The 27,754-nt window shown below is 47.0% G+C and overlaps 1 protein-coding gene across 4 annotated transcripts in view; it reads right to left on the reverse strand.

The window, feature by feature from the left end:
- Vangl1 (VANGL planar cell polarity 1) overlaps nt 1-27,754 on the reverse strand; it is a 51,162-nt gene that overhangs the window by 20,360 nt on the left and 3,048 nt on the right. For all 4 annotated transcript variants that reach the window (XM_006501395.4, NM_177545.5, XM_017319549.2 and 1 more), the window contains exons 2-4: nt 22,850-23,034; nt 15,467-15,605; nt 10,009-10,616 (exon numbers count right to left, since the gene is read on the reverse strand). In XM_006501395.4, the coding sequence (XP_006501458.1) occupies nt 10,009-10,616; nt 15,467-15,605; nt 22,850-22,920 (818 nt within the window). In that variant the 5' untranslated portion in view covers nt 22,921-23,034. The remainder of the gene's footprint in view (nt 1-10,008; nt 10,617-15,466; nt 15,606-22,849; nt 23,035-27,754) is intronic.

Raw genomic sequence — 27,754 nt, forward strand, 5'->3', positions numbered from 1 at the left:
TGCCTCAGTCAGGCACAAAACATGTTTACATCTCCAGACCTTCTGCCTTTTAATTAAGATGTTTGCACTTGGGAAGGTAGCTTGATCAAGTCCTATACAGATAACAGGGAACAAACAACCTTGGAGTTCAAGAGAACAGAAGGGGCAGAAACTGGGGTTGGCTTAAGTTTACTAACCCAGGAGACAGGGTGAACTTCCTAGGACAAAGCATCTTGTGACACATTTCTGGTACTCGGACAGCCTGTGATCCTGAACCACGGGGCACACCACCACCCGAGGAGGGAAGCAGATCAGTTGTTCTGGCTGGCTGCTGAGGCTGCCAAAAGCGCTAGTCCATCACTGCCTGGATTCACTGGTGATCCATGCCCGGCAGCTCTAAATCAGACTCACAGTGTATCCTTATCAGTAGTGCAGGAAGAGTGAGCAGATGGAAAACCAGGGACCCTGATGGCAGACCTCCAAGACAGAACAGGACTGAGTCACCATGGAAGGGTCTCCAAAGTGCAGGCTCGGGGACACCTATGCTCTTACTGTCCCCATTTTAGGTTTATAGTGAAAGTGAAGCCCTGAGAGACACCTAGTTTCATACTGTGAGTGTAACCACAGTAAGAGAAACCTGCTTCTGGTCTTAGGAGAAAAACAGGACAAAGCCGCCATGGGTGTGATACTCCCTGGCCATTATTCATCATCCTGTGCAGGGCCCCGAGTGTGCTGATGGTACTGACAGACATTCTCCTTCTGAGTCTGATGAGTCACAGCCAGAGCCAGGCATACAGGAGCCCTCTCCCACTGGGTACCCAAGAGACCTATTGCTATAGGCAAAGGCCATGGCCCTGCCACTAGCTCCCCAGAGGGCTGCAGCTCTGCTTCAGGCTGTAGTACAGATCCCCACCTTACTGTCACCTCCCTGTACTGTCAATTCAACCTCGCAACAGTCCCTATCCAGGAACTGGCCTTTCTTCCTTTCACACACTGCCATGGTGAATCGCACTAAGATAAACACTAGAGACCTAAGGATCAAAGAGGTGCCTGCCTAGTATGTTTGAAAGCATCTCTCTAGACAGAGGCTAAGAAGGCCTGCAGACACACACACCCGAGAGGCTCTGCTGGCCTTCTCTTCCCTGCCTCACCTTCCTCGACGTCAGCACCGCTAGCTTTGGGAAGATGGGAACGTAGACGATAAGTCTGGGATCCAGAGGTTAACAGGTACCCAATGGGATCTCTGATCACAAAGACAGGGCGGGCAAAGCTATACCTGGAACAGATCTGAATGCCAGCCAATGAGACAGAAGGATTCCCCAGTCACCACTTCCCGCTTGTCAGTGCCGTGACAGCAAAATCACACCCGTATTTATGGACGGGAGCTGGAGTGTGGGACCAACCCACATAAACCCTTGAGGGAAAGGCTCACCACTTGTTCTGGAAGCATAGCTGTTTCTCTTTAGGACAGCTACCTTCACCAACAGGGTCCTCGGTATTTAGACTAACCCTGCCCCGAGGAAGGTTCTCTATTCAGCGTCGCCCCCAAGTAAGCTGTCTATACTAGCGTGGGTTCCAGGTAGGCTGTTCATTCCAGCAAAGACCTAAGGGAAAGACCAGAATGGCTTCCATACAAACATGGTCCCCAGGAAGGCCTTCCACATCAGCGTGGCTCCTGGGAAAGCATACACAAGCACGGCCCTTAGGAGGCACTCCCAACATTCACACACACACACACACACACACACACACACACACACACACACACACACACACACAAACACACACACGCACTCCCAACATTCACACAGACACACACACACACACACACACACACACACACACACACACGCGCGCGCACGCGCACGCGCACGCGCACACACATGCACGCCAAGGGAGTGGAAAGCACCTTCCCTTCCATAGCGCGCTATACCCTGTGAGAGGTGAATCCTCTGGCCTCAGCATGAGGCTGCAGGCGGACGCCATAAGAACAGCTGGATAAACACAGTGCTTCAATGTCCAGAAACTTACACTCTCATTAAAGCCACTTTTAAGAGGTACCACAGCAGCAAACCACAAACGGCAGCTCCCGAGCTTGCCCTGAAATTCTCCTTCTGCCTGAATAAACCCTTCACCCTCTAGTCTTAAGCTTGCATTCATTTTTATCCACTGCTTTTTAACGGAGTGGGCACGGGGACTGTTAAAATACCGTTATTGGAAAGTAGTTACAAATGAAAACACCCATTTCTAAAAATAACAGTTTATATATGAAACCACGATAGTAATAGCATGAACCAAAAACTCCAGTAAGCATTTAAGAACGTTCCTCGGTGCCACGGCCCATGGCTCTGGGCCTTCCACAGCCTCCCAAGACCCTTGGTGTTAGTTTCCAGTGTGGGAGGGGAGGCCTGGGCCAGTCCTACAGCTGAGCTAGATTTGCAGCCTGAAGACCAGCTTAGATACTACTGGAGTCAGAGTCAGGGACTTAAGACTTCCCAGATGCTGGAGTAAGCTAACTGTTGGGAGACTCCTCTGTCCTTGTTTTAATTAAAAAAACATAGACTAACCAGGGGAAGAAAATCCCATACTCATGCCTAGAGATGTGTGGGTGAGCCACCCAGACGACAAGACCAGCCCTGTTTCATTAGGGGCAACATGTGCTTACTCACCCCACAGATTCCTGGTCTTTAGGGTAAAAATTGCTAGTACTGATAATATCCCTATCTTGACTTGGGCTATGACAACATGTACGAGTCTGGGTAGATTACACAACATAAATTGTTCTCTCGCAGTTCCGAGAGCCGAAAGTCCAAGAGTAAAGCCAATTTGGTTCTTAGGAGAACTCCTATTCTGGTTTTCAGATGACTGCCTTGGCAGTGTCTCACACGGTCTGTGTACGTGTGCACACGAAGAGTAGGCTATCTGGGGTCTGGGTGCAAGGACACTAATCCTATCGGACTAGATTCGTAGCCTATGACTTCCACTAAGCCCAACTATTTCCTTAGCAGCCTATCTCCAAACTGGGATGAGGGCGTCACCATGTATGTGGAAGAAGGAACATAAAAATGTCTTCTCAACAAAGCTGTTCAGCAACTGTGTATAATCAATCATGCATTCCTATGGTTTAGAAAGCAATCCCGGGGTCATTTCTTTTCAAGCAGAGAAGGTTCTCTGGTTAGCTACCAACCCTGTGAAGAAGGGGTTCATGTTCAATGTCAATTTATAAGACGCTCATAGTCTTACTGAATGAAGAATTAAAACACCGCCAACAACAGTTAAAACCCACAGTGCTGTGAGTTGTGTGGGCCTTTGTGGGTTCCTTTCTGTTGAGGTTTAGTTTATTGCTATGTATTTATACTGCCCCCCACCCCACCCCACCCCAAGATCTAGTTGTGGCCAATGAAGAGATCCTCACATACTCAAGAAGTGTTATGTAACCTTACTCCTTAATCTAAAACTATTGGCTGAATAAAGATGCCTACAGCCCATAGCTGGGCAGAAGAGGGGTTGGGGTCTGAGACAGAGATTACTAGGAAGAAGAGGAGAGAGGAGAGGAAGAAAAAAGATACCATGAGGTAGGTGGCTCGTAAGCACGTGGCCATGAGGGCCTGCATGGTAGAGTAGGAGGGTCCCAGGCAGAACGTGGCAAGTTATATCCTGGGGTTATTGACTGGGAAGCAGACAAAATAGCATAGAGGGATGATATTTGTGCTTTTAAGGTTTATTATAAAAATAACGGTTTTGAGTCTTTGGGGGAACTAAAAGATCTAAGGTGGGGCAGAAACCCCCAACTTCCACCCCCAATATTTACCACAACACTTTTCTTCTTCCTTTGGCTGATGATCAGCAAGGTATTAATATTCCTGTACAACCCTAGAACAGCACTCTGTCCCCATTTGTAACATATTTCTGGTCCTTTAAGATATAGACATTAAATATCAGAACTATATGTAACGTAAAGGTAAGCAGACTAGGGCTGAGGAGTCTGAGGTGGAGATGCTGACAGGGATCTAGGACAGTGGTTCTCAGTCTTCCTAATGCTGTAAATTCTTTAATACGTTCCTCACGTGGTACTGACCCCCAGCCATAACAGTATTTTGTTGCTACTTTATAACCGTAATTTTGTGGTTATGAGTCATAATATAAACATCTGAGATGCAAGATATCTGACATGTGACCCCGGTGAAAGGGTCATTTGACCCTCAAGGGTTTGAGACCCACAGGTTGAGAATCACTGATCGAGAAGATCCTAAGATATAGCCCTATAAGAGATTAAGTCAGCCTCCGAGCATACCTATGAGAGATGACCTAGATTGAGTTCATTAGAAGTGGGAAGATTCACTGTAACTGTGGGCGGTGCCATCCCCTGGGCTGGGGTTCTGGGCTGAATAAAGAGGAGAAAATAGCTGAGCTCCAGCCTTCATCACTCTCTGCCTCCTAACCGGGGATACAATGTGACCATCTATATCAAGTTCCTGCTGCTGCCATGATTTTCTCTCCATGACTGACGACATGCTCAAACTGTGAGTCAACATACACTCTTCAAATCTGGGCTTGCTTTAGTCAAGAATGAACACAGCAGAAGTGTTGCTGGGCTGGCTCTCAGCCTGAGCTCTGCGGGGCCTGAGAACTTCTTCTTGAGCATCCTTCGAAGCCTCAAGCTGCCCCTGACATCTAGATACTGATGCAGGAGCAACGAGTCCATGTGGGAGATGGAGAGTATCTCAGGAGATGCAAAGAAGGACCAAAGCTGAGTCAGGCTGGCTCACCATGTGTGCATAATTACACAAGGACTCAAGTAGGCTTAGAGAAGACCCACCCAGTAGAGCCTAACCCATGCTGCAGAACCATTCGATATAAAATGATGGTTGTTTTAAGCTACTGTGTTTTAGGCTAGATATTACACAGCACTAGGTTTGAAGGAGGGAAAGTAGAGAACGTAGGAACGGTTTGGTCAGAGAGTCTCAAAGCCACTGCTGCAGACCCAAGGACCAGCCTTGGGAAACTGGTCAGTTAAGAACTGGTGGGTCTAAGGGACCAGAGAGAATAAGCCAGCCATTGCTGCCACCTGCCACCTGCCTCCTGTCCACCCAGCTGTAAAGAAAGAGCCGGATGAATATAACATCATGACATCAGCTGGTACCTGGTAAACGTGGACATAAACCCTCTGTTAGGGGCCGGTACAATGTGAGGTTAAGATCACTCTGAGACCAGACCATCAGGGCTCAAGCCATGTCTCTCACAGTTACAAATGCCTTATAGAACTTCCTGAATTCTCTGTGCCTCTGTTTCCTCATCAACCAGCGAAGAAGACAGTGCCCACCCCACATGACTCTCCTGAAGACTGAGTTCTGTGTTCAAAGCAAGACAGCACCTGACCCCTGCTGGGAGCCAGCTACTGTGTAGCTGTTCACTGTCAGCTACAGGAGTGTCTGTTCCAATAGTTACTGAGTTTTGCTTCTAAGATTTCAAATCACAGAAAATACTGCAGTTATTAAAAGTCATTCTGAGATCTGTTTTCCATATTCATCTGGGTTTCTCCCCTCACACAGGAAGTTAAAAAATAAATTATATTTCTAGTAAAGTTAAAGAAAATTTAGCAAATCACTGAGAAAACCTGACAAGTGGGATGTGCATGGGCTGAGACCCCACCCCCACCCGGAGAACCATGGAGAACAGAGGTGGGCAATGAACTGCACCGTGCTACCTGCGAACCTGCACCTGCTACTGCGAACAGGTCCCTTAACCTGTCCTCAACTGGAAGAGATGTTAGCTGTTGTCCCACCTGCCCTGACCCCCAGAGGTGGGGTAAATTAAGTCCAAATATAAAAAGCCCACGTAACACCTAAGGCATCAGTTAAGAGCTAGGTCATATCTTACATCTATTTATGGAATTTCACAGTCTGCAACAATACTCTCTTCCATTTCTGAAGGTTTTCAAATAAACCCCTAATGATCCCTGCTCACGAGGAAAGCCACAGCAAGGGCCTTTTACAAGTGCTAACAAGAAGCCCATTTTCTTTATGAACCTAAAGAGTAGGCATTCTTTTGAAAACTCTCAAAAATAGCTCAGACCATTCAGGAAAACCTCCTTTGAAAATGAGAAGAAAGACCTCTCCAGCACTCCACACCTAAGCGCAATAGGTCACTCTGCAGCGAAGGCTTTGCATAAAGGGGAGGCAGAAGGGCCTGGGGTTCTGGTTGGGTCTGCTGACGACCTGCTATTCTGATGTCTGGGGCTTGCTTTGTCCTTCCTGCTCCCCCCTTCCTCCTGTTTTAACAATTTATAAAAGGGCTTAGAAGTCATATTTCTGCCCCACTGGTTCTTCCCACCATGGCTGGGCTTGGGCCAGATTTAGCCCATGGAGCAGCAGGTGATGCAAACTGGTTGTCACAGGTCACCTAGTGCTGTCCAGGGAGAGACAGGACACCTTTCCTTCCACCTCAGAATTCAGAATCACCTAAGGGTCAAACCAGATCACATAAAAGGAGGGAGAGTGAGGACCCAGGGAAGAAATTTCTCTCAAATACTCCCCTCCAAGCCCGTTAGACATGTCACTTGCAGTTTTCCTAGGACCTGAGGTGAGCCTTACAGAACTTCCTGAGCAGCAGCGGGCCAGCAGTCCGGGAGCAGTCTGGCTTCTCCCACCCAGTTCTGCCCCTGACCCACATAGCAAAGCTGCTGACAGGGATTCTTTTCCTACTTTGCAGGGGCCGTTGGGTCGGCCCCTTCCATTTGCACCCAGGTCTCATGTAGGGGTGAGGTCAACCTGTTTTTGAGAAGAGTGGGAGCCCAGAAGGGATTGTTCCTCCCATCAACCTGGACTGACCTAAGGTGAGGAAGACATTACCCTTCTCTGTGCAACTGGGACGGACACTACTCAGAAGGAAGACCGGGACATAAGGCTACAGCTATCTGTCCTTCACAGTCTGTGGCTGCCACAGTCCCAAATGCTATTCACCTGCTAGGAGACCACAGGTCTGGCTGCACAGCATAGATCACAACAAAACCGGCCTCGGAGCTGGGCTGTTTGCCAATAGGCTTCATAGCTGCCGCTCACTGGCTGACTGAAACTCCCTATCTTCTTGTGCCCTGGTCTCCATCTCAGGCTTGGCAGAGCAACTGTCCACTTCAAAGCCATATGCCAGCGACTCTCCAAGTGCCTGGGATCCCCAGAAAACCCTGGGAGATATCACTGGGGAGGGGGTCGGGTGGGGAGGGGTCCTTCTCTAGTATAAAGACTGGGGAGAGAGTTCTCTAAGGTTCCAGTGCCCCAGTAGCTTCCTGGCTTCCACAATTTTACTAGCATCTCTGGGGGATTAGAAACCAACTTATCCTTCATGGCACACCAATTCAAAGAGAAACTCCCCTGGGAATCAATCATGGTGACAGCAGCCTTGAACACTAAAGCAGCCTGTCTCAGGCAGGACGAGCTGAGCCAGAGGACACAGATGAGAGTGTACGTCAGCAGGACACTGGATGAGCAGTGGGATCTACTCCAAGCGGGGCTGGGCCACTTCTCTGGACAGTAGCTAGCACAATGACAAAGCCAGTTATTCTAGTGACCACAGCGGTGTTCTCACCAGCCCTGGCTGCTTTGCCATGTGACACATCAGCTTTTACTGCTCAGGACAGTGAAACTTTGAAGCCAGGCATTCAAGGTGACTTATTTTTATATTATTGTGAAGAGATACCATGACCAATGCAATTTATGGAAAAAAAAAAAGCATTTAATTTGCGGGCTTATGGTTTCAGAGGTTTAGAGTCCATAGCCATGACTGTCATGGCAGAGAGCATGCAGCTGAGAGCTTACATTTCTCAGGCAGAGGCAGAAAGGAGAGAGAGATGATTAGAAATAATAAATGAATGGAAATGGATGGAAACCACAAAGCCCACCCTCACTGACATACTCCCCCAACAAAGCCACACCTCCTAATTCTTCTCAAATAGTTCCACCACCTAGAGACCATGCATTCAATACATGAGCCTCTGGGGCCCATTCTCATTCAAACCACCACAGTGGATCAATCACCCAGGAACCACATGGCTGCCAACTGTGAATCATGCTCCATGCCAGGCACCAAGGATGTCAGGTGGAGTAAGACACACTGTGTATCATTAGGGATCTCAAAGTATATGGAGGGGAACAGATGGAAGAAGAAGATTCTGCACGGAGGGAGAGATGTCATAACTGGATCATTCACTCAGCCCAACCGCATGACATTCAAGGGATCCTGAATAAAGCCGGGCATGCCTGGTGTGTTGTGTAAATTACTTACACCCTCTACCCCAGCTCTTTATCCATAACACTGGGATGAATAAAATTACATGAGGTTTTACAGTGATAACCAGCATAGAGTACTTACCTTCATTTATTTATAAAACAAACGTTTAAGAAGACTTTCACCTTTGAGTTAACCATGGAATAATACACTAAAGTTATGCACAGATAGGAGGTTGTTTTTTGTTGTTGTTGGTTATTTTTTTTGGTTTTTCGAGACAGGCTGTCCTGGAACTCACTTTGTAGACCAGGCTGGCCTCGAACTCAGAAATCCGCCTTGCCTCTGTCTCCCAAGTGCTGGGATTAAAGGCATGTGCCACCACGCCCAGCTACCGATGGAGTTTTAACCTTTCTCATATTACACAAACACTTTCAAAACATTCAGTCCTTACATATTTGTAGTCTGTAGCTGGAGTCTGACTCTTTTTGTTGTTGTTTGTTTGTTTGTTTGTTTTGAGACAGGGTTTCTCTGTGTAACCCTTGCTGGACTGTAATTTATGCTGTAGACAGGCTGGCCTTGAACTCACAGACATTCGCCTGTCTCAGCCTAGTGATGCTGGGATTAAAGGTATGAGTCATCAACATTGGCTGGAGCCCGACTCTTTATTAGTCACTAGGGTGACTACATAATTGACTGACCAAACAGGCTGTCTGAGAGTGGAAACAAAAAGGAAGAGCTAACAATCCCACTGAGGTACCAGGGTAAACTTGATACACCATTTTTAAAAATGGCATTAAAGTTTTAAATACTGAATTCAGGAGTGTGATGTGTACTTGCTGTATAAATCTATACATTTCATAATGTTTTTGATAAAGTACATCATGTACTTAACTATATTCACTAACCCATAACACCACCCCCCTTTCCTATTTCTCCTCCCACCCTGCACCTCCATTTCCCTTTCCTAAATAGATCTCCTATTTTCATGTGTGTGCATCATATATATATATATACATATATATATGTATGTATATATATACACACACATATAAATATATATGTATGTATACATACATATGATACATACATATGTGTGTGTGTGTATATATGTGTGTGTATATACATATAAAACCTAGGTCTGCATGACAGAAAATGGATTACCTGTCTTGTAGGTCTAGCTTACTTTGTTTAACATGATCACACCAATTCTGTCCATTTTTATTCTTCTTTATACCTAAATAAAACTCTATTACATATATATGTATATATACATACATATACATATATATTATATACACACATATATATATAAATTATCAATTTTTAAAAATAATCCATTCATCTGCTGGTGAACAACTAGGATGATTCCAAAACTTGGCTATAGTAAGTATCTGCTGCATCATTTTGGACAGAATGGAAGTACTAGTCACCTTATCCATTATCCCCAAGCCAAGTTCACAGTCAAGGTAGGTAGCCATCATTGTGTCTATCTTTGGGAATTGCCATTGAGGTAGAGTGTGAGTCCAGTAAAACCCTGAACTTATCTGAGAGTCCCATGGAAAGGCACGGACACCCCACAGCTCACCCAGCCCCTACTAACACCAAGGGTCAAGCCCCAGTCTTAGCATCGCGGGAAAGGCACAGACACCCCACAGCTCACACTGCCCTTAGTAACACCAGAGAAGGGTGGGGCTCCAGTCTTAGCATCTGCCTCTAGGGCTTCATCTCACCCCTGCCGACTAATAACATCTGTCTTCTAGGGTTATTAGTCATCCTTTCTGCTTACTCCGTGTGCATGCCCCTTACCTCAAGTGTCCCAAGCTGTAGAAGCGGGACTCTCCGTCGGTGGAGCGGACCACCTGCAGGGTGAACATGGGTTGCAGCTGCCTCAGCTCCAGCAGGACGATGGCAAGGTAGTGGATGAAAAGCAGCGCGTCCACAAGAGAGACTGCGTATTGCACGATGTCCTTGTAATTTTGGTCCCGAGAGTCCAAAATGCGGACCCCATAAAAAAGCCAGTAAGAAACCACAAAAAGAAAGATAAGGACCAGTAACAGCGCTCGGAACACAAACACCCGCGGCACATCCGCTCTTTGCTTGCGGAAGAAAAGTGCCCAGGTTCCGATGAGCAGAATAAGCAGTTTGAATGATACAGAAATGAGAAGTCCCTCACAAATGGCGCCACAGGGTTTCAGCTCCTCCCTCCACAGGATTTGGGGTAGCAGGATGAAGGCAATGGGGGTGAGGAAGACAAGTAGTCCAAGGAACGAGGCAACGGTGAGGCCCAGATAGCGCTTGCAATCCAGCCCCACACTGTCCTCCATGTCCTTGCTAATCCTGGCAATGTCCTCTTGGGATATACTGTGCTCTGAGGTGCCTGTGATTGCGGTGGTGGTCTCTCCCCAGTTGTCATCCTGATGACAGAGAAGATAACGAGGATGATTTATAAAAGCCACAACAAAATAAAATACTTCAATTAGCCAACTTTTTTGGAAGTGTTCATAGAATCAGCTTTTAATACAGGGACATTTTTAACTATAGCTATTTTCATTGAAATTTTCGCCATATATTTTATGTTTGCCCTTTGAACCCAGAAAACACAATCTAACCTTTCAATTTGTTTGGGAGATTTCATTACTATGACACCTTGTCATCCCTCGAATTGAAAAGTTCTGGGAAGCCCTGGGTCTAGGCCTTTCTGCTCTGACATTAATAGCAGCTGTTAGACTGAGCTGAGCTGACTCCACTACAGGAGAACAGCCACCCTTACCGCAGTAAACTCCGCCCATGCTAAGTTCTAGGCTTACAAAGCCCACATCCAGACACCCCCGCCCCCCAGTAGCTCCACAGAGCAGAGAGCATAAAACAGGAATTCCCAGCACACAGAGGTCAAACTCACCCACAGCTGAAAACACACTACCTAAACTTCTGTATGACATTTATAGGACTCACTTCGGTACAGAACAGCATTGAGGATTCTTTGACATCATTTCTCACTGACTAAATAAAGAAAATTCAAAACTCTATGGCCAGAAGAGCTCAAAAATTCTCTCTAAAACATGTTTTCATAATAAACTGAGTGAGGGTATAGGACTATCAGGGTTATTATATCTTTCACTTCATTATTTTCTCCTTTAATGCTTCTAGGCAGTTGCTGCTGTGGGCTCCTGGTGTGATCATTCAACAAGAGTCTGGTGCTAGACTGTCAGATGCTTTTGCTGTTCTGGAAACTAGGACTCCATTTCAGGGCACAACAGAGCTGGGGTGCACCAGAAACCATGTGAGCTCCGTGCATATGACTTAACCAGGAAAAATATCCCATATAGAACAAAGTGTTGGAATGAGGACACAGATGGAGTCTCAGCTCATAGGTAAAGCAACAGCATAGGTCGCTCATAACCAAACCAAGCACTTCACACTCATTTGTGGATCCCAGCGCTGAATCTTTGGCTTTGTGTGCTTGATCTGGAGTAACTGTAGAATCTGGGGAGCAAGAGAGGGGGCCATTGGTGGCGGGGAGGAACAAGGGTCTTAAAGGGAGAGTATAGGAAGGGGAAAGGGGAGACGGAAAGGGGTGGGGAGAGGAGTTTGGGTAAGGGATAACTACTACTTTACAAGCATCACCCATACATATATTCATATAAAAGAGTTTAGTCACCCTACACAAGACATAAAGTTCCTCCCAGAAGGCCCAGGTTACCAAATACTGCCCAGTACTGGATGTGTCCACCAGAACTCAACAGTAAGACCTTACTGCTGAAGACGTCACACTCTCTGGTTATAGGAAATGGAGACATCAAGTAGGTACTGACGAGGAACCTCCCTCCCTGCTGGCCAGTTTCCACAGTACAGGGGGGTCATCAGTAGTCTTACTCTCAGAGAACTCTCTGAGCTACAGTAATGACCAGCATGGGAAGAGACCCCTAAGGCTGCAATAGTGGCACAAGTGTTATGATGGTAACCAACTGCTTTCTGTTGGTCACCTGTATTTAAAGCCTGCTCCACAGGAGGAAACATACCTAGTACTATACATCTGGCCAAGAATCCATGGTTGGGGAGCTCACAGATCTTAGGGGGATACTACTACCATTATTCTGCTAAACAGTCATAATATATTTCTCTACCAATAGGTTAATGTAGCTCTTAGACCTCGTCAGAAAGGTTTCTCTATAAAGTAGGCGGCAACTACACAGAAATTCAGGACTAGTTAGACTAAAAGGAAAGTGAGTCAGTCACAAATGGGGCATCTTGTTTCACACCCCTTCTGTATGAGGGTCAGGGACCACTGCAGAGGAGGGGATGAAAGATTGTAAGGTCCAGAATTCAGGGAGGACCCAGGAAAACAGTGTCTTTGGGACACGATAGGATGCTGCACTCCTGAATTCACAGCAGCTGTGTCTGCTTGCACAAAACTAACCCAGTTAACAACCCAGTGTGGAGTGGGAAAGTGCTCATGAGTCCCCATGTGGTTACTGGGATTTGAACTCAGGACCTTCGGAAGAGCAGTCAGTGCTCTTACCCACTGAGCCATCTCGCCAGCCCCCAAATTTTTTATTTATTAAGGCCTGAGCAATGCTGGGAGTGGGTAGTAAGGATTTCAACCTCGGGACACAGAGGCCATCAACTTAGGAAGTCAGAAGTATCACAGAGCATGACAGGAATGATGTAGACAATAGTTAGAAGCAGCCAGTTCCTTCAGGCACTGCTGGTAGAGGTTTAAGATGGTTTAATACCACCAGAAAACCAGCCTGACACTTTCACAGTGATTTAGGTACGCATTTAACTATACAGACCAGCCATTTGACTCCTAGATTTTATCAAAAGTTAATGGAAAAAATGTTCACAAAAGACCTATAAAAATATTCACAAGAGCTTAATCCATCATAATTAGAGTGTGTGCACCTTAAATGTCCACCCACCAGAACAAATACCAAACTGCGGTCAGTTCAGTGGAACACTAGTCAGCAAAAATAATAAAGAGTGAACTGTTGAATCACATAGAACATGGATAAATATCAAAATCATCCTGCTGAGTGGAGAAAAACTCATATGATTCCAATTATATTCAATTCTACAACAGGCAAAACCAATCCACTGAGATGGAAATCAAAACAGCAGTTGCCCTGCAGAGGTGGGGGTGGGGGTAGGGAACAACTAGGAAGAGGGAGGAGTGGTTTGCGCTGAGAGGTGTGGGCTCATCTGTTAAAATTTACCAAAGTATACCCTTGAGAACCATTTGGTTTATGTGTGTAAATTTAGGTCAATCTCCTTTAAAAAGTACATCGACAAGAGAAAACACACCACAAAAGTCATACAACTTGGAGTTCACAGGCTATAGAAAACAGTTGGCTTCACAGTAATTGTCTCAGAGAAGACAAATGCTGGATTCTACACATGCGATTGATAAATCCCTGCTGAAGTAAGCATTACTAATATCATGTTGACATTCTGTTGTGTAATATCACTGCTCTGACTCAGCTGTGCGTCCAACTTCCTGCCAGTGCACTGCTAACTAAATCTCTGTTCATTTTAAGGACGTATGTACATCTTTGTCTAAAAAAGTAGGGCTATCCAAAGGCTTCTTTCAAATTTGAGGTCTTCAGGGGTTGGGGAGGGTGGGAAATGCATCTGAACTTGATGAGTCTCATCCCTTAGAGTCTCAGAAGCTGGGGACAACAAAAGTTTAATTACCAAGTTGACAGAGCTGCTGAAACACACAACCTCCCAAGGCTTCCTCATCACACCATCCTGCTGTAAGCAGCAACAGCTTCCCAGGGGACTCAGGGGACAAAGAAAGAAATGCTTTTCACAGTGGGTTACTAGCACCCCCGAATACACTTCTAGGAGGAAACTGACCTGTGAAGCTTTTAAGAATGATCCAGTCCTAAGACTGACCACATCCATCCCCCATCCATCCATCCATCCATCCATCCATCTATCCATCCATCTGCCTTCCTAGAACCAAAGCAAGCAGCGCGACGACATTAGAGGAATTTGCTCACCACTGAACAAACCCCACATTCAGTGCAGAAGCACAGCTATGAGTCTCAGTGGCATCTGTATCCTTGGAGGGACTGTAGTTCAGTCTTCCTAACTGATTACAAATGCCTCTCTGTGGGTTCCTACAGGTGTGCATGGATACATGCTTATCTCTGTTCCTGTATCTTTATAGCTGTGTATTCCTTCATTGCTTTGTTTATATGAGGCAAGGCTGGGCATGTAACATTTCAGGAGATGGAGGTTGGGGGGCAGTGCAAACATACTTCTGAGTCTAGCTCACACATTTATTTAAATCAACGAGGCTGCCAAACAGTTGGGACTCGAAGGCAATCCCACACAACTTTCTTTTATTTTTTAAGTAATAAAGTGTTGATATTTTAAAACTGATTGACTCCGCTTGAAGTCCTAATGCTAATATTACTAAAACATGCAAGGCCTGGCAACCCCAAATTCCTACAGTCCTGAGTGGCTGCAGGCTGGACCACAGTCCTGAGTGGCTGCAGGCTGGACCACAGAAGCTGCTGGATCTTGACAGAGGAAATCCAGTCTCCAGATCTGTCCAGTCCCAACCTGTGTACCCCAAAGACCACCGCTACTAACTCCAAAGTTTGCTGGACTCCTTTCTGCCCCATCTTTGACTCAGTATTATCACAGTCACCAGATTTCCATGCTTGCCATCTGAATGCCAAGCCCTTGATTTCTCTCTTATACCGAGTCCTGGGCTGGCTCTTGGAGTCATTGTTAAGCACTCCCTGATGGTGCATTTTTTGTTTTGTTTTTGTTGGTTTTTTTTGGTTCAGTGGTTTTTTTGTTTTGTTTTTGTTTTGGGTTTTTTTGTTTTGTTTTTGTTGTGGTTTTTTTTGTTTTATTTTGTTTGTTTTGTTTTGTTTTGGTTGTTTGTTGTTGAGGGAGTTTCCGGCCCTCTCCAGTCCTGCTCCATTTTGGAATTAGTCTCCAGGGACTCTTGCCTGTAACTTTTCCCTTTTCTGACCTGTCATCAGTCAAGCTGGCTTCTTTCCAACACCATTCAAAGGAGGCTAACCAATCACAGGGCAGAAAGGATCGCCCCACTCCCTAGCTCTTCAAGGGTAGGACGTGTTGTGCTTAGACCAACAAGAAAGCCAGGGAAATAGATAAACTCATTAAAATGCTAGAAAAACGAAGATTAAAAACCCAAGAGAACTTAGTGCAACAAGACAGGAACACGCAGGCGGGAGCCCAGGCTGAGTGGCAGTTGGCTGACAGCAGCGCCTTTGAGCCTTACCTGAACTTCCTCTGCGCCTGTGCGGGCAGAGTCATTTGCCAGCAGGGGCTCTCCAGCAGGAGCCTGGATGGTGACAGACTTTTCTGACCCTCTGCCATCTTTATTCCTTGGTGATTTGTGTCTTTCTCTTGTTCTTTCCCTGGGGGGAAATAATCCAATAATCAGACACCAAAACTCATGCCAGGTTAGTTACTCTCTAGCTCACCCCTCACACCGCATCCATGCCTACCCATCCCCACAGCCTGCCAGGAGTAAGAGTGTCTTAAATTTCCCAACTATTTTCAAAACAAAGACTGCCACTCCTCCACCAACAACGGTCACATTTTTCAGAGCCTTGTTTTAGAAAGCCTTGCTTTAAAGCCTTGCTTTAGAAATTATTACACATTTCACTGTAATAATTACTCAGTTGATTTGGTTATCATTTGCCTAAACTAATTCGTGTTTTACTGGACAAACACTATACTGTATCATATCTAAACTTCAATCTGAAAAAAAGAAAGAAGGGAAAGAAAAAAAAATCTGGGACATGATATCGCTCTACAGTTTGGGACGAGAAGAGAAGAAAGGAAAACCAAAGCCGGGACAGAGAATCCTGTACTTGTCTTTCTTACAAATTCAACATGAAAAGCCACTCTGTGGGTTTTGACTGTGTTCAAAGACACCCATAGAAACAAAGAAGGTGAAACAAAACATTCCCGGGGGTGTGCTTGTCCCAGGCCACCTAAGAGAAGCAGGCTCTCTGTACTCTCTCTGTACCAGAGGAACTTCGTGGGTGGTCTTCCTCCAGAGACAGTGGGAGGACACCCTGCTGCTGAGTCTTAAAACTACAAAAGGCACCAGCCACAGTGGCCGAGCCCTAGAGGTCACAAGCTGGTCAATAAGCAGTAAAGGAGAGGGGCACCAAGGCAGCCCTGCAGTGGCCAAAGCCAGTGTGTCTCCTTGGCGACCTGACATCAGCTTTCCCCATTCCTACTTGTCCTCATGCCCAAGGTTTCCCATTTTGTGTGCAAAGTCAGACAGTCAGCTCTCCTATGTGTGACTTTGCACAGGTTGATGACCTCAGTTTTCCTTTGTGGGGAACAGAATGGGGGCCATGATTCCTCATACACAGGGAGAGTGCGTGTGCTCAGTACAGAGGCGTGGAGTGAGTACCAATGTACAGCAGCCATCTTTGGCCAATGGCAAAAAATGGGGTCTGAACTTTGTGAAGGAGAGTGTGATATCTCTATCCCAGAGAGTGTGATGTCCTGGAGAGAAGGACACAAAAGAGCCATGAGCACACCATAGGCCCACCACCAAACCCTCTTCCCCACTACACATTTATCTCCTACTAACCTACTACTTAGCAACAACAATGAACCCCTAAAACTGCATGGCAGATCTATTGTCAGACTCCTATCTTGGGAACCTCTCCCTAGGAAAGGCACTATTCAAACTAGGAAAGGATAACTATTTCAAGGAACAAAGGGTTTGTGGCAGACAATGTTTCCATGACAATAACTCCATTCTTAGCCAGATAACTAGACAAAGATGTGTTCTGGTTAGCTGTGTATGGCTCCCAGACAGGTAACTGGGGGAGGTGGGGAGGGGGGCAGTAAAATAAGCAGAGAATCTAACTATTCACCCAGAGCTGTATCAAATGATGTCAATCTCTCCTGCCCTGCCCCCTTCACGCAGCACTTGGCTGAGTATGTGACTTCATTCAATTTTAACAAATAATTCTGAGGCCAGTATTACTGCCCCATTTCTCAGATAAGAAAAACTAAGGCACAGAGAGGTCAAGCACCTTGCAAAAGTTGTGGTAAGGAGCAGAACAGGAACCGATCCCAAATCTGTTGCCACCATTTCTATTCAAAACCGCCATGTGACATTGCTTTGAGGAACGATTTCATTTTTAAAAACTAGCATATATAATTATATAAGACAATGAGATTTTACCATGGTACTTTTCATACATAAAGATAATGTACTTTGATTATGTTCACCCTTCTTCACCCCTCCCCCACTGGCCCCCTTCCTTTCCTAAATCTTCATAAGTTGGAGATTTCATAAGGTCAATATTCCTAGCCCTCATCTTCACCCCCCTATACAGTCTCACTGCTCCGAGTTAGGAAATAGGCCTTCGAGGTCACTGTTGGCTGTGACCATGGATAGCCTTAGTTGTGTGTTGTCCAAAACCAGCACCCCAAAGGGTGTTCTCTGTGAGCAACAGTAAGCAGGGTGGGAGATTTGAGTGAATTTTAGGCTAGGTCCAGAACTGTTAATTCACCAGGTTCCACCTGCAGCCGGCTGGATGACCCTGGAATGATCCCCACCCCTTCCACTTCCCCTGGGATCCCCCATTTGTCACTCATGTTGGCCACCAGCCTAGTCACATGCTTATCTAACCTGGTTCTCTATTGAAAACTCCCACAGGTCAAATACTGTGACAGCAAAGATTCTACTGAAACAAAACCCTTTTGCTTTGTGCCAGTTCCTGATTCCTGAACATCACAGGGGTGAAAAGCAGGCGGAAACTAACCAGGACTAAAAATGGCTGCAGTGCTCTTTCCAGGATCACCCGGCTGGGTTCTTAAAGGACCCAAGGGCACTGAGATGGGAACAGCCCACACTGGGCAGCTTTGCCTCTCAGCTCCCCGCGTAACCCTGCCGTAAGCCAGGTAAGAGCATCTTGTATAGGACGCCAAGGACATTCCATCCTCCAGCACCTGCCCCCTACACCCGTGTTCTCACTTCTCAGACCCCTGGTGCAGACAAACCACCAGGGCTGCAGAGATTGGGTGGCCCTGCCCTCCGAGAATCTGTCTGGGAGGAAGATGACAGGAATCTACATTTTTTCACCAGCACCCCAGGTCATCAGGATGCAGGTGATGCAAGAGTTGTTCAGGAAGACTTTCCCATCCCATGTTTCTAGGGCGGCTGTGGGGATTCCTACTCAGGGAAGTTTGTGTGTATGTAAAACGCCTCGTGAATCACAGGTTATCAAAATCATGGATGCTCAATTAGGTGTGTAGCACCATAACACACAGTGTGTCATTATTAACAGAGTGGGGCTGGAGAGATGGCTCAGCAGTTAAGAGTGCTTACTGCTCTCCTAGAGGATCTGAGTTCTGTTCCCAGCACCCCACATCCAGAGACTGGCAAATACCTGTAACTCCTGTTCCTGGGTTCCCTCGGCACCTGAAGACACTTACACAGACCCATACACATAAATAAAAACAAGCTTTTCTTTTTAGTATTGCATGGACATAGGGCAGGATGCAATCCTGACTGAGAGTAACCCAGAATAATGAGGGTCCTATCAGCGCTGCACCAAGAGAGCTGCTCTTGTATTACCTCACTGTGGAAGGGAGTGACTGCTCTGGGCAGGTCTCCAAGCCAGACCAGGACTTAGCAGTGATGTCCAAGAACAACACTGCTGATCATCCATCCATCCAGTGCTTTCTAGTTTATAGAACGACAAACCTCTCAGAGGTCATTTGACTGCAGAACATACCTAAACACTCATCCCTGTAACTGTGGAGGCAGGAACAGGGAGAGGGAGCTATAGCTCAGTCAGTAGAGGGCTTGCCTAGCATTGCTGAAGCCCTGGGTTCAATCCCTAACACCACATAAACCAGACATACTGGTACACACCTGTGACCCTTGGTGACATACAGAATTTGAGGCCAGCTTGGGATAGCAAAAGGATGATGTAAGTTTAAGCGACATCTATCTGTGGCTGCCCATTATCCTAGGAGAGGGTTCCCCAAGGATGAAGATGTGTCGAAGAGTGTAGAAATAAGTAAGAGTCCAGGGGAGAGTAAATGGTTTAATAAGTCAATAAATGGAGCATTAGGACACAGCTAAGATTTAACTGCCTAAGCGGTCAGGATCACCTGGGGGCCCTTTTCTGGGAAGCCCTAGGAATCTTCGTCTTTATCGCTAAATCTGTCTTCCTGCTTCCTCGGCCCACAGGAGTAAAGATAAGTCTATCAGTGCAAAGATAATTCTGTCAGTGCAAAGATAAGTATATCTGTGCACCATACGCACACATGCATGAGAGGGTGGGGAGCGCAAGTTGCAGCATGCAAGAGGCAACCGTGTGCGCAGGTAAATGCATCATTATTTAGGTAATTTGTTAGCTGAGCCCTGGAGGGCTGCTGCAACCCCCCAAGCCCCAGCCGGAATGCCTGCAATTCCCACACTGTCCCTACTTACAGTCAGCACTTCCTGGGCAGGCCATTTCCTCCTGTTCTGTTGCTTGTCTGTTTCTAAATGGGGAAAGCCACCCCCTCTCCCAGCCCCCCTCCCGCCCCCCCTTGTTACTCCTCCCTTTCCTCCTCTCCCACCACCCACTCACTACCTGTCCTCCCGCTGAGGGTGGAACAAACAGGCTCAGAGTCCTCGGAATCTGCCACTGCCCGGGCAGCCCTTTAGAACAATGCATTTTATAGCACATTAGTCACGTTCCCTTTCAAAGGCGGCATTCTCTTCCGAAGGGCCCACAAGCCTGAGTCTTGCAGAGGGTCTTCCTGGCCTGCCAGTATCTGGGAACCTTGTTCCTCCCCGTGCCTCAGTTTCATCACCTATAAAACGGGAGCTCCCAACTCCGGCTCTGCTAGGACTGTTGTGAGCACGGGAGAGGGAGACTCCCGAGATGATGCTTACTGCTTCCAGCTGCTGCTGACTACGGGTCAGACGAGATTGGCTGTAGTCTCTACACTCTCTCAACAAAGCTAACTGGACACTCTCTGGGGACCGCAGGCATCAGTGACCTCTTTGTCAGCAAACAGGATTGGAAAGCGGCCAACCCTCTAAGACAATCAGTGTCATCAGGCACTACATTATTATTCCTTTCTGAGTCGGAGCTGTGCTCAAATCACCAAAAGACCAAGTCCCTTTCTTTCCCACTCCTCCATTTAAACTCCCCACAAATCATCAAGCAGAGTAGCCTTCACAGGGCCCTCCTGGGACAAGAAATGCCTGAGACCGCCAGCTCTCAAGCCTGTGGAGGGCTCCTTCACTGATGGACACTCTTCTTGCCCAGGCTATGCATTCCACAGCACCTACTTACTGTGAGTGTATACAACCTCTGCCCCCTGAATTCTTATGACCTCTGTGGTCCTCCCTCAAATGCACCAGGAGGCACAGGGGCTTCAAAGATGCACCAAGAGCACACACAGCCCCACAGCTCAGGCCCCCTCACTCTGCTCCACTTGGAACAGGCACTCTGCAATATTCCCTGCTCAACTGCAGAGAAGCCGGAGCCCCACTCAGCGCTCCTCCCGGTAGGCAGGCGCGCTGCAACGTTCCTTGATCAATTGATTAAAAGCCTCAGCTCCGACTCACATTTGCCAAGTACTTTCCACAAGGGATCAAGACAGAACTAAGCGTTCTGCATGTCATCTTAATTGAAAGTTATAGTCTCTTACAGTTCCCATAACAGCACTAGAGAATCCATTTCTGGGTCCCCAGGAGGTCCAGGGAAGCAGCAGGAAGCAGCAAGGGGCCTGGAAGTGTGCAAGTCTTGGTGGGTGTGCCGATGAAAGAAGCCAGAGCTGGCTCCATTCAGAATTCTGCAAGCTATCCTTCCTGCTCAGCCCCAGCCCCAGAGGAAACCCGAATTCCTATTCATACCATCTGGAAGAGGAAGTCCAACACCGCAGTAAGCCAGCTGCTTTTTCTAGTTAGGTCTAAAAAGCAGGTATTTGAAAACAGCTGTTTCTGGTATTTTATAATAAATCTGTCAAGTTCGTCTACAGATCGAAATCTGTGATTATTTTTAAAACCAGGGCTCTCTCGGAATCGGGGCTGTAGAATGTCACTATAGGCTTTCCCCTCCCCCGCTCTTGAAGCACCCACACCCAGAGCCTTCTGTCCTCACTGAAGATCCAGCGAAGCACACAAGCAATTCAGGGATGTTTAGAAAATAAAGTGAAGTTTCCAAAAGAACCAGACAGAAGCCCACTTCCTTAAAACAATGGCATTAAAACACTTCCTTAAAACAAGAGCGTTATCTTTAAAGAGCTTTCCTTTACCCTTTTATTCCACTCACATTTTTGTCTTAAAGACATGGGTCTCACTGTGTAGCCCTGCCTGCCTGGTCTGGAACTTTCTACTTGCTATGCAGCCCAGGCTGGCCTCCAACTCACAAAGGTCTGCTTGCTCTGCCCCCTAAGTGCTCAGATTAAAGGTGCCTGTCCCTTATGGCGTTCATGTTTAAAAAAGTTACAAAGTACAAATTGGTACAGAAAACTAAAGTTTAAGTGTCTAACTTCCCATCCATCAGTCATCACTGCCAAGAGCCCCTTCCTGAAGATGCCACACCTGGCAGCTTGGGAAACACTTGCGGGCTTCTTTCCAGGTGTGGCCACCCACACAGAGCCCATGAAACCCACATCTTATTCTGAGATCTCACTCTGGGTACAGTTACTTATATGGTGATCTGCTCACTGAGAGAAGCAAACATCAGGACAGCCACCACTTCCACACAGCACACAGCTGTGGCCACAGCTGGGCCTCTGAGCTGGGGTCAGCTGTCACCTTTGAACAAAGGTGCTGAAATACCAAGACTGGGAATAGCATTAACACAGCTACAAGAGAGGGGCCTCCTCCCGGGACTGAGTTAATCATTTCCCATGTAGATTTCATTCAACCCTTACCCGTTCTAGAAGGAGGAATCCCTATACCCACTTCACAGAGGAGGAGACACCTCCATTGGATTCCTACCCTGCAGAGTACCACCCATTTCATCATTTATCTGTTTGTCCATCCATTTATCTCTCCACTCATCCAGCATCCTGCCCCTCGGAATGCACTTGGTCCCCTGAACAGCCACCCAGGTCTCTTCGTTCAGCAGAGGAAGGGGAACTTAGCCCCATTACTCAGGACAGTGTTTTCAAATCCTGACTCACTTGGAAGACTAGTTAAAGACAAATCAGGTACCAGGCCAAGCAAGCATGTGCCTGTGTGCGTGCACTCGTGCACCCACGCGCATGCGTAGCCAACGAGTCAGCAGCTTCGAGTGAAGCAGCAAGTTAACACCTGCTTTTTAACTTTCACTTACAGTATTGGTAAAGCTCTGAGAGAACAGATACCTATAAGAAGTATTTAGAAATGAGAAGCATTTCCAATGCCAGGGAAACTTTAATTTAAAACCAATTGTGAGAAATTAAGGCCATCAACTCTAATGGCAGCTATAAAACGTAAATTGGCAGTATTAGTGACTCCCCAAGCATGTCAACTGCCCTTACAGCTTGACTTCTCACGCACCAGTGACTGAACCTTCCACGTCCTCAGCCTTTCTGGTGGGCTGGTGGAAACCTGATTCTCTAACAGAAAGCCCTTCCAACCTACAGGCGCTTGTACACAGAAGGATGGCATGACGGATCGCTTACATACCCTTGCCTGTGAGATTTTTTGGAATGGCTTGAGTAGTAGGAATATCCAGAATACGTGGATTCGGTATCCATAGCAATGGCAAGCTTCGTCTGATGAAGGAGCAGGGGCTGTCCTTCCGCGTGCTGTCTCACCCACTAGCTCTAAAGGCCTTGGAGGACTCAGAGACACTACTCTTCAACAGGACTCTGTAAAGAGGAGAAAAAGGAGAGATTAATTCTCAAAGTCAAAGGGTTGAAAGATAAACCAACAACAGGCAGCTCTCCTCTGGGGTCCCTGTTATAGAATATGGGGTAAGCACAAAAGCCAAACCTCCAAATGCATCACTCAGCCAGGAACAAGTGTGGCAGGTGCCTGAGAGGCAGCTCGCAAGCTGGACCCCAACTCAGCAGGAGGAAGAAGGTTTGGGAGAGACCTGGACATTGGGACATTTATTTCCTGAACACAGCTTTCTTACCCTTATGGCTTTGGCTGTAGAGTAGTACACCAACCCCTAGATAAATGTCTACTTCACCCCCAACTGTCGGTTATAGAAACAACACCCAAGGAAATCCCTTACTCAGCAATTTGGCCATCATTTCCAAAAGTCAATTTGTTTTTTTTTTTCTTAGTCTCTGAGAATCCAAAACTCCTAGAAATTTATCTTCGATAATTAAAACTCAACAACCACCATGATTGCCTCGCTGCCTATGATAACAGAAGTCAGCAGCCACGTAAACACCTCCCCCCAGCCAAGGAAGAAATAGCTGGAGGAAGACAGGACTCAGTCAGTCAAAGAAAATACCACAGATCTGTACAAAATGACAATTACAAAGAACGGAGACTTTAACAAGCAGGATATGGGACTGCAGGCAGCCAATGGAACTATAGAACCATTGCAATGATGTAATAACTTATGGAAGGGCCGGGACCACAGGGGACATCAGCAATGGTGATTTATTAGTTACAAGGTCCTAGGTTCTTCCCCACTTCCCTCTAATATTGCTCTGCAATAAAAATAAATTAGAAGCACTTCCAAGTACATTCCGATCGAGAAAGCTCTACAGCTCTACCTCTTTCTGAATTGCTCTCCCAGGGCTGCTGGAGCCTCAACAGGGCTCCCACCCTGCAGGGTCCTGGAGCCTAAAACTGCAAACAGAGCCAGAGATAAGTGGGAAGGAAAACAAAGGAATTGCAAAGGCCACGCCCCTGCCCCTCACGTGGGAGGAGATTCTGGCTCCCTGACCCCAGCTACAGAGAAGACATTTCAAACTGGGAGCCCTAACTGGGCCTGAAGTCTCATCTGCACACAGTTACACCAGTCCAGAGCCTAGAAGTAGTATTCTGTTCCTTCCAAAGTGAAGAGAAAAAACGTTACTAAAGAGACCCTGTGCCTAGGGGTTACACGCCCTGTCCTAGATGCCTCAACTTGTGACTTAGGAATTTATCTTAGAGCGCTAATTCTTCAAGGAAAAACATTATCTCCTCACTGTCCATTGTGATCAAGAGCTAAAAAGATGAAAGGTCCCCTAATCCAAAGAATAGGAAGGAAACAAGGTTCAGCTCTACCCTAATTAGCACATATGTAAGAAACAGTAATTATTGAGTTAGGTCCAAAGGCCACCATGCACTCACTCATCCATTTCGTATCCAAGTTTCTAAGCAGCCAGAAGACCCTGCTCAGGAGTTCTAAGGCTGCAGAGCTATGACAGAGAGCTCACTGCTTTCCTTGGTTCTGCTGGTGGCTGGTTTCCATTTGATGGCACTTGTAGCACTTCTCCTCCAGCCCTCAGCCCCCTTTCTCCCTATCAGGTTATCACTTAACAGCCTTTGGCCATCAAGAGCCCAAGCCTAGCCACAGGAAGCCTGGAGTCCAGCCAAGCTGAGCCACCTGTGATCAGCCCCTTCCTCGCCTTGCCTTCTTGAATCTCAGTCTGCTCACTTGTCAATCAGGAATCCAAGCGCCGGCCACCATCTCCCAGGGTGAAGCTATAAACAGACACAGACTTGACTCGCTTCCTAGCTCCAGGACCTCAGTCAAGCGATGCGATCTCTTTGAAGTCCCATCTACAAAATGTGAGCATCAGGAGTGCTTTGATGACTCTATGAGCTGGCAGTGGTGACAGTACCCAGCGTGGGCACCACATGCACTGGGTAAGTAAAACTGGGTGGCCCTTCAGTGGTTTCTAAACTCCACCATCTCCGTGCCTTTCTCAGTCAAAGGAAAGCTTAGAGAGCCACAGGGTGGAGGGCCAGCACCTCCCTCCAGGCCATCCCACCCAAGTCTCACCTGCTGTGGGCAGAATGGGGCTGCCCCTTAGGCTGCCTGCTCACCCACCAGCTGTGTACTGGAACACGGCAGTTTAATCTCTCAGAGCTGTGGATTTTCCACCCAGTAAAAGAAAGGCAAGCAGCCTGCTTGGGAGGAAGGGGGCGATTCTAAAAACTAAACATGAAACTAAGCAGGCATCTCTCAGAACATTAGCTTGGCTTCAGAGCCGAGTCTATCAGTCTTTCTCCTCCTCCCGTTTCCCAGGGCTTTCAACTGCCACTCAATGAGCTTCCAGCACACAGTGCTCTCCCTTCCTTTCTGCTCTGGCTTGTGCTCCTTTCCCACTGGCCTTCTGGCTGGCAGACAACCAACCTTAGGAGGTACAGTCAGGATATGGGGGCAAAGAACGAAAGAATCTTCTCTCCTTGATAGCCAATAGCTGGACTCTTGGTTGACCTGCAGATTCCAAGGCTTGGCACCTTCTCCAGAACACTGACTGTTCTTCTCTAGGACAGTCAGTCACACCCTTACCCTCCTTCTGCAGGCCCTTCGTACCCCATTGCTTTGCCTCCATATCTAATGAGCAGCCACCAGACCCTGCTCAGCGGTTCTAGGGAGATGGCTTCAACTGGGGCACACCACCTGCCCTCATTAAGCTTTGCTGACTAGCTCGATCTGTGTGTTGTTCCTTCTCCTCTAGTATTCCTTCTTCCATCCCTACATCAAGTTATCCCTTAACAATCAAGACACACCCCCTTCTTCTCCATCTCCAGGGATAAGCTCCTGAGTCAGGAGGAATGGCCCCCTCCCCCAAATATTCTGAACATAACGGGAACACTTCCTGAAACATAAGGCCAAATGCTCCCTTTCCACCTGGTCAGCTCTCACCCACAGCCACTCTCTTATGCCCTGACTTGATCTTTCTAATATCCGCTTACAGTAATGCAGCCATCTTGTCCAGTAGACAGACCTGCTCTGCTGTTTTGAACACTCTCTCCTGTTCATCCGTGCATCCTACTGCCACCAAGCTCTGCTTGTCCTTGGATCCTCCCAGTTCACAGCAACAGAGGATAACCTAGAGAACATCTCCAGGCTCCCTCACCTGCCCTGGTCCACACAGAGCCAAGACCTTCCTTTCACCATGGTTACCAACTCTGGCCTCATCTAAGATGTGGGGGAGGAGTCAGGAAGTAGACTAGTAAGGCAGGGTGGACTCCTTCCAGAAAGGGCATGACCTCAGGCGAGGGCTCCCGTTTGAGTTAATGAAGACACATTATCCTGACGCTTAACTCTGTGAGGATGCACTTAAAAGAAACTAAAGCAACTCCTGAAGGGGTCAGAATGTTTCCCTTTATCAGCAAAGGCTGATATCAAGAAAGGAAAAGAAATCAATTTCCCTGGGTCGCAAACTAATGAATTGTTGTGGAGGCCAGAATGGGGTACAGGCAGGTAGGAGAGAACACAGGCAAACCTAGAACCCTCAAGGTCTGTCATACTGGCCCCTGACAGGACCTGTATGTGTTGGGTTCAGGTAGGGCAGCAGCCAGGCTGACGTAACCTTCTTGTTCAAATCCTCCCATGGTATCCCCTGAACTTTAAAACACAGAATCCTCCATTTGATCATATAGTCTTGCCAGCTGTTCCAGTTCCTTGGGGCCTGGTTCTTTCCAGCCTCAGGACCTGAGCCCAGCCCGGTGTATCTGCTGAGGCTCACTCTCTCACGTGAACCATTCGGCTAATTCCTCTCAGTTTGAACACCCTTCTTTTGGAGAGGCCTGGCTGACCCTCCAGTTCACACCTGGCCGCCCACTGCCTGCATTCTGCCTACACTTGGCTCTACCAAGTCACATGCTCACTTGGGTGATTATCCAGCACCAGGCTCTGAAGAGGCTCCTGGGGTGCGGGGACCACAGTCCTTTCTGTCCCCCTGGCTGCTGGCAAACGAGAGGCACCTAATAAATAGTTGCTGAGAGAAAGGAAGGAAAGAAGGAAGGAAGGAAGGAAGGAAGGAAGGAAGAAAGAAAGAAAGAAAGAAAGAAAGAAAGAAAGAAAGAAAGAAAGAAAGAAAGGAAGAAAAAAAGCCATGTACCTATCTTAGGGCATGAAGGCATGACTTCACCATAGAAGAAAGCTCACAGAGGGTAGAGAAAATGAAGATTTTCAGAACTATCTAGAACAAAGCAGTACTGCTGGTACAATGCTTATTCAGTAACAGAACATATAGTCCAGATGTGCTCATGGAAGACCAGCACCATTGTTTCAGCTAGTGCTGAAGAGCATCCTACTCCAGTCTGGCTGGATCAGAGTACACCAAACTACACAGCCTGGGGAACACTGCTGGTAGAGCATCTTACAGGGTGCAATTCATTTCTCCTTCCACCTTGTACTAAAACAAGCTGAGAGCCAGTGATCGATCCAAGGAGAGTCTTCCCCTAAAGTCACATCTTTCCTATAAAACACACAACTCCTACTTGAAAGAAAAACAGTAATACACGCATGCACGCATGCACGCATGCACGCGCGCGCACACACACACACACACACACACACACATATGGGAAATGACAGGTTATGATAATGACCATGGTAAATGTAAGCTAACTTTTATGAAAAGGAAGTTATAAAAACATCAACAGCTCCATGTAGAGCTATTAATT

The sequence above is a fragment of the Mus musculus genome, chromosome 3 (assembly GCF_000001635.26).
Source record: "Mus musculus strain C57BL/6J chromosome 3, GRCm38.p6 C57BL/6J".
Classification (NCBI taxonomy): domain Eukaryota; kingdom Metazoa; phylum Chordata; class Mammalia; order Rodentia; family Muridae; genus Mus; species Mus musculus.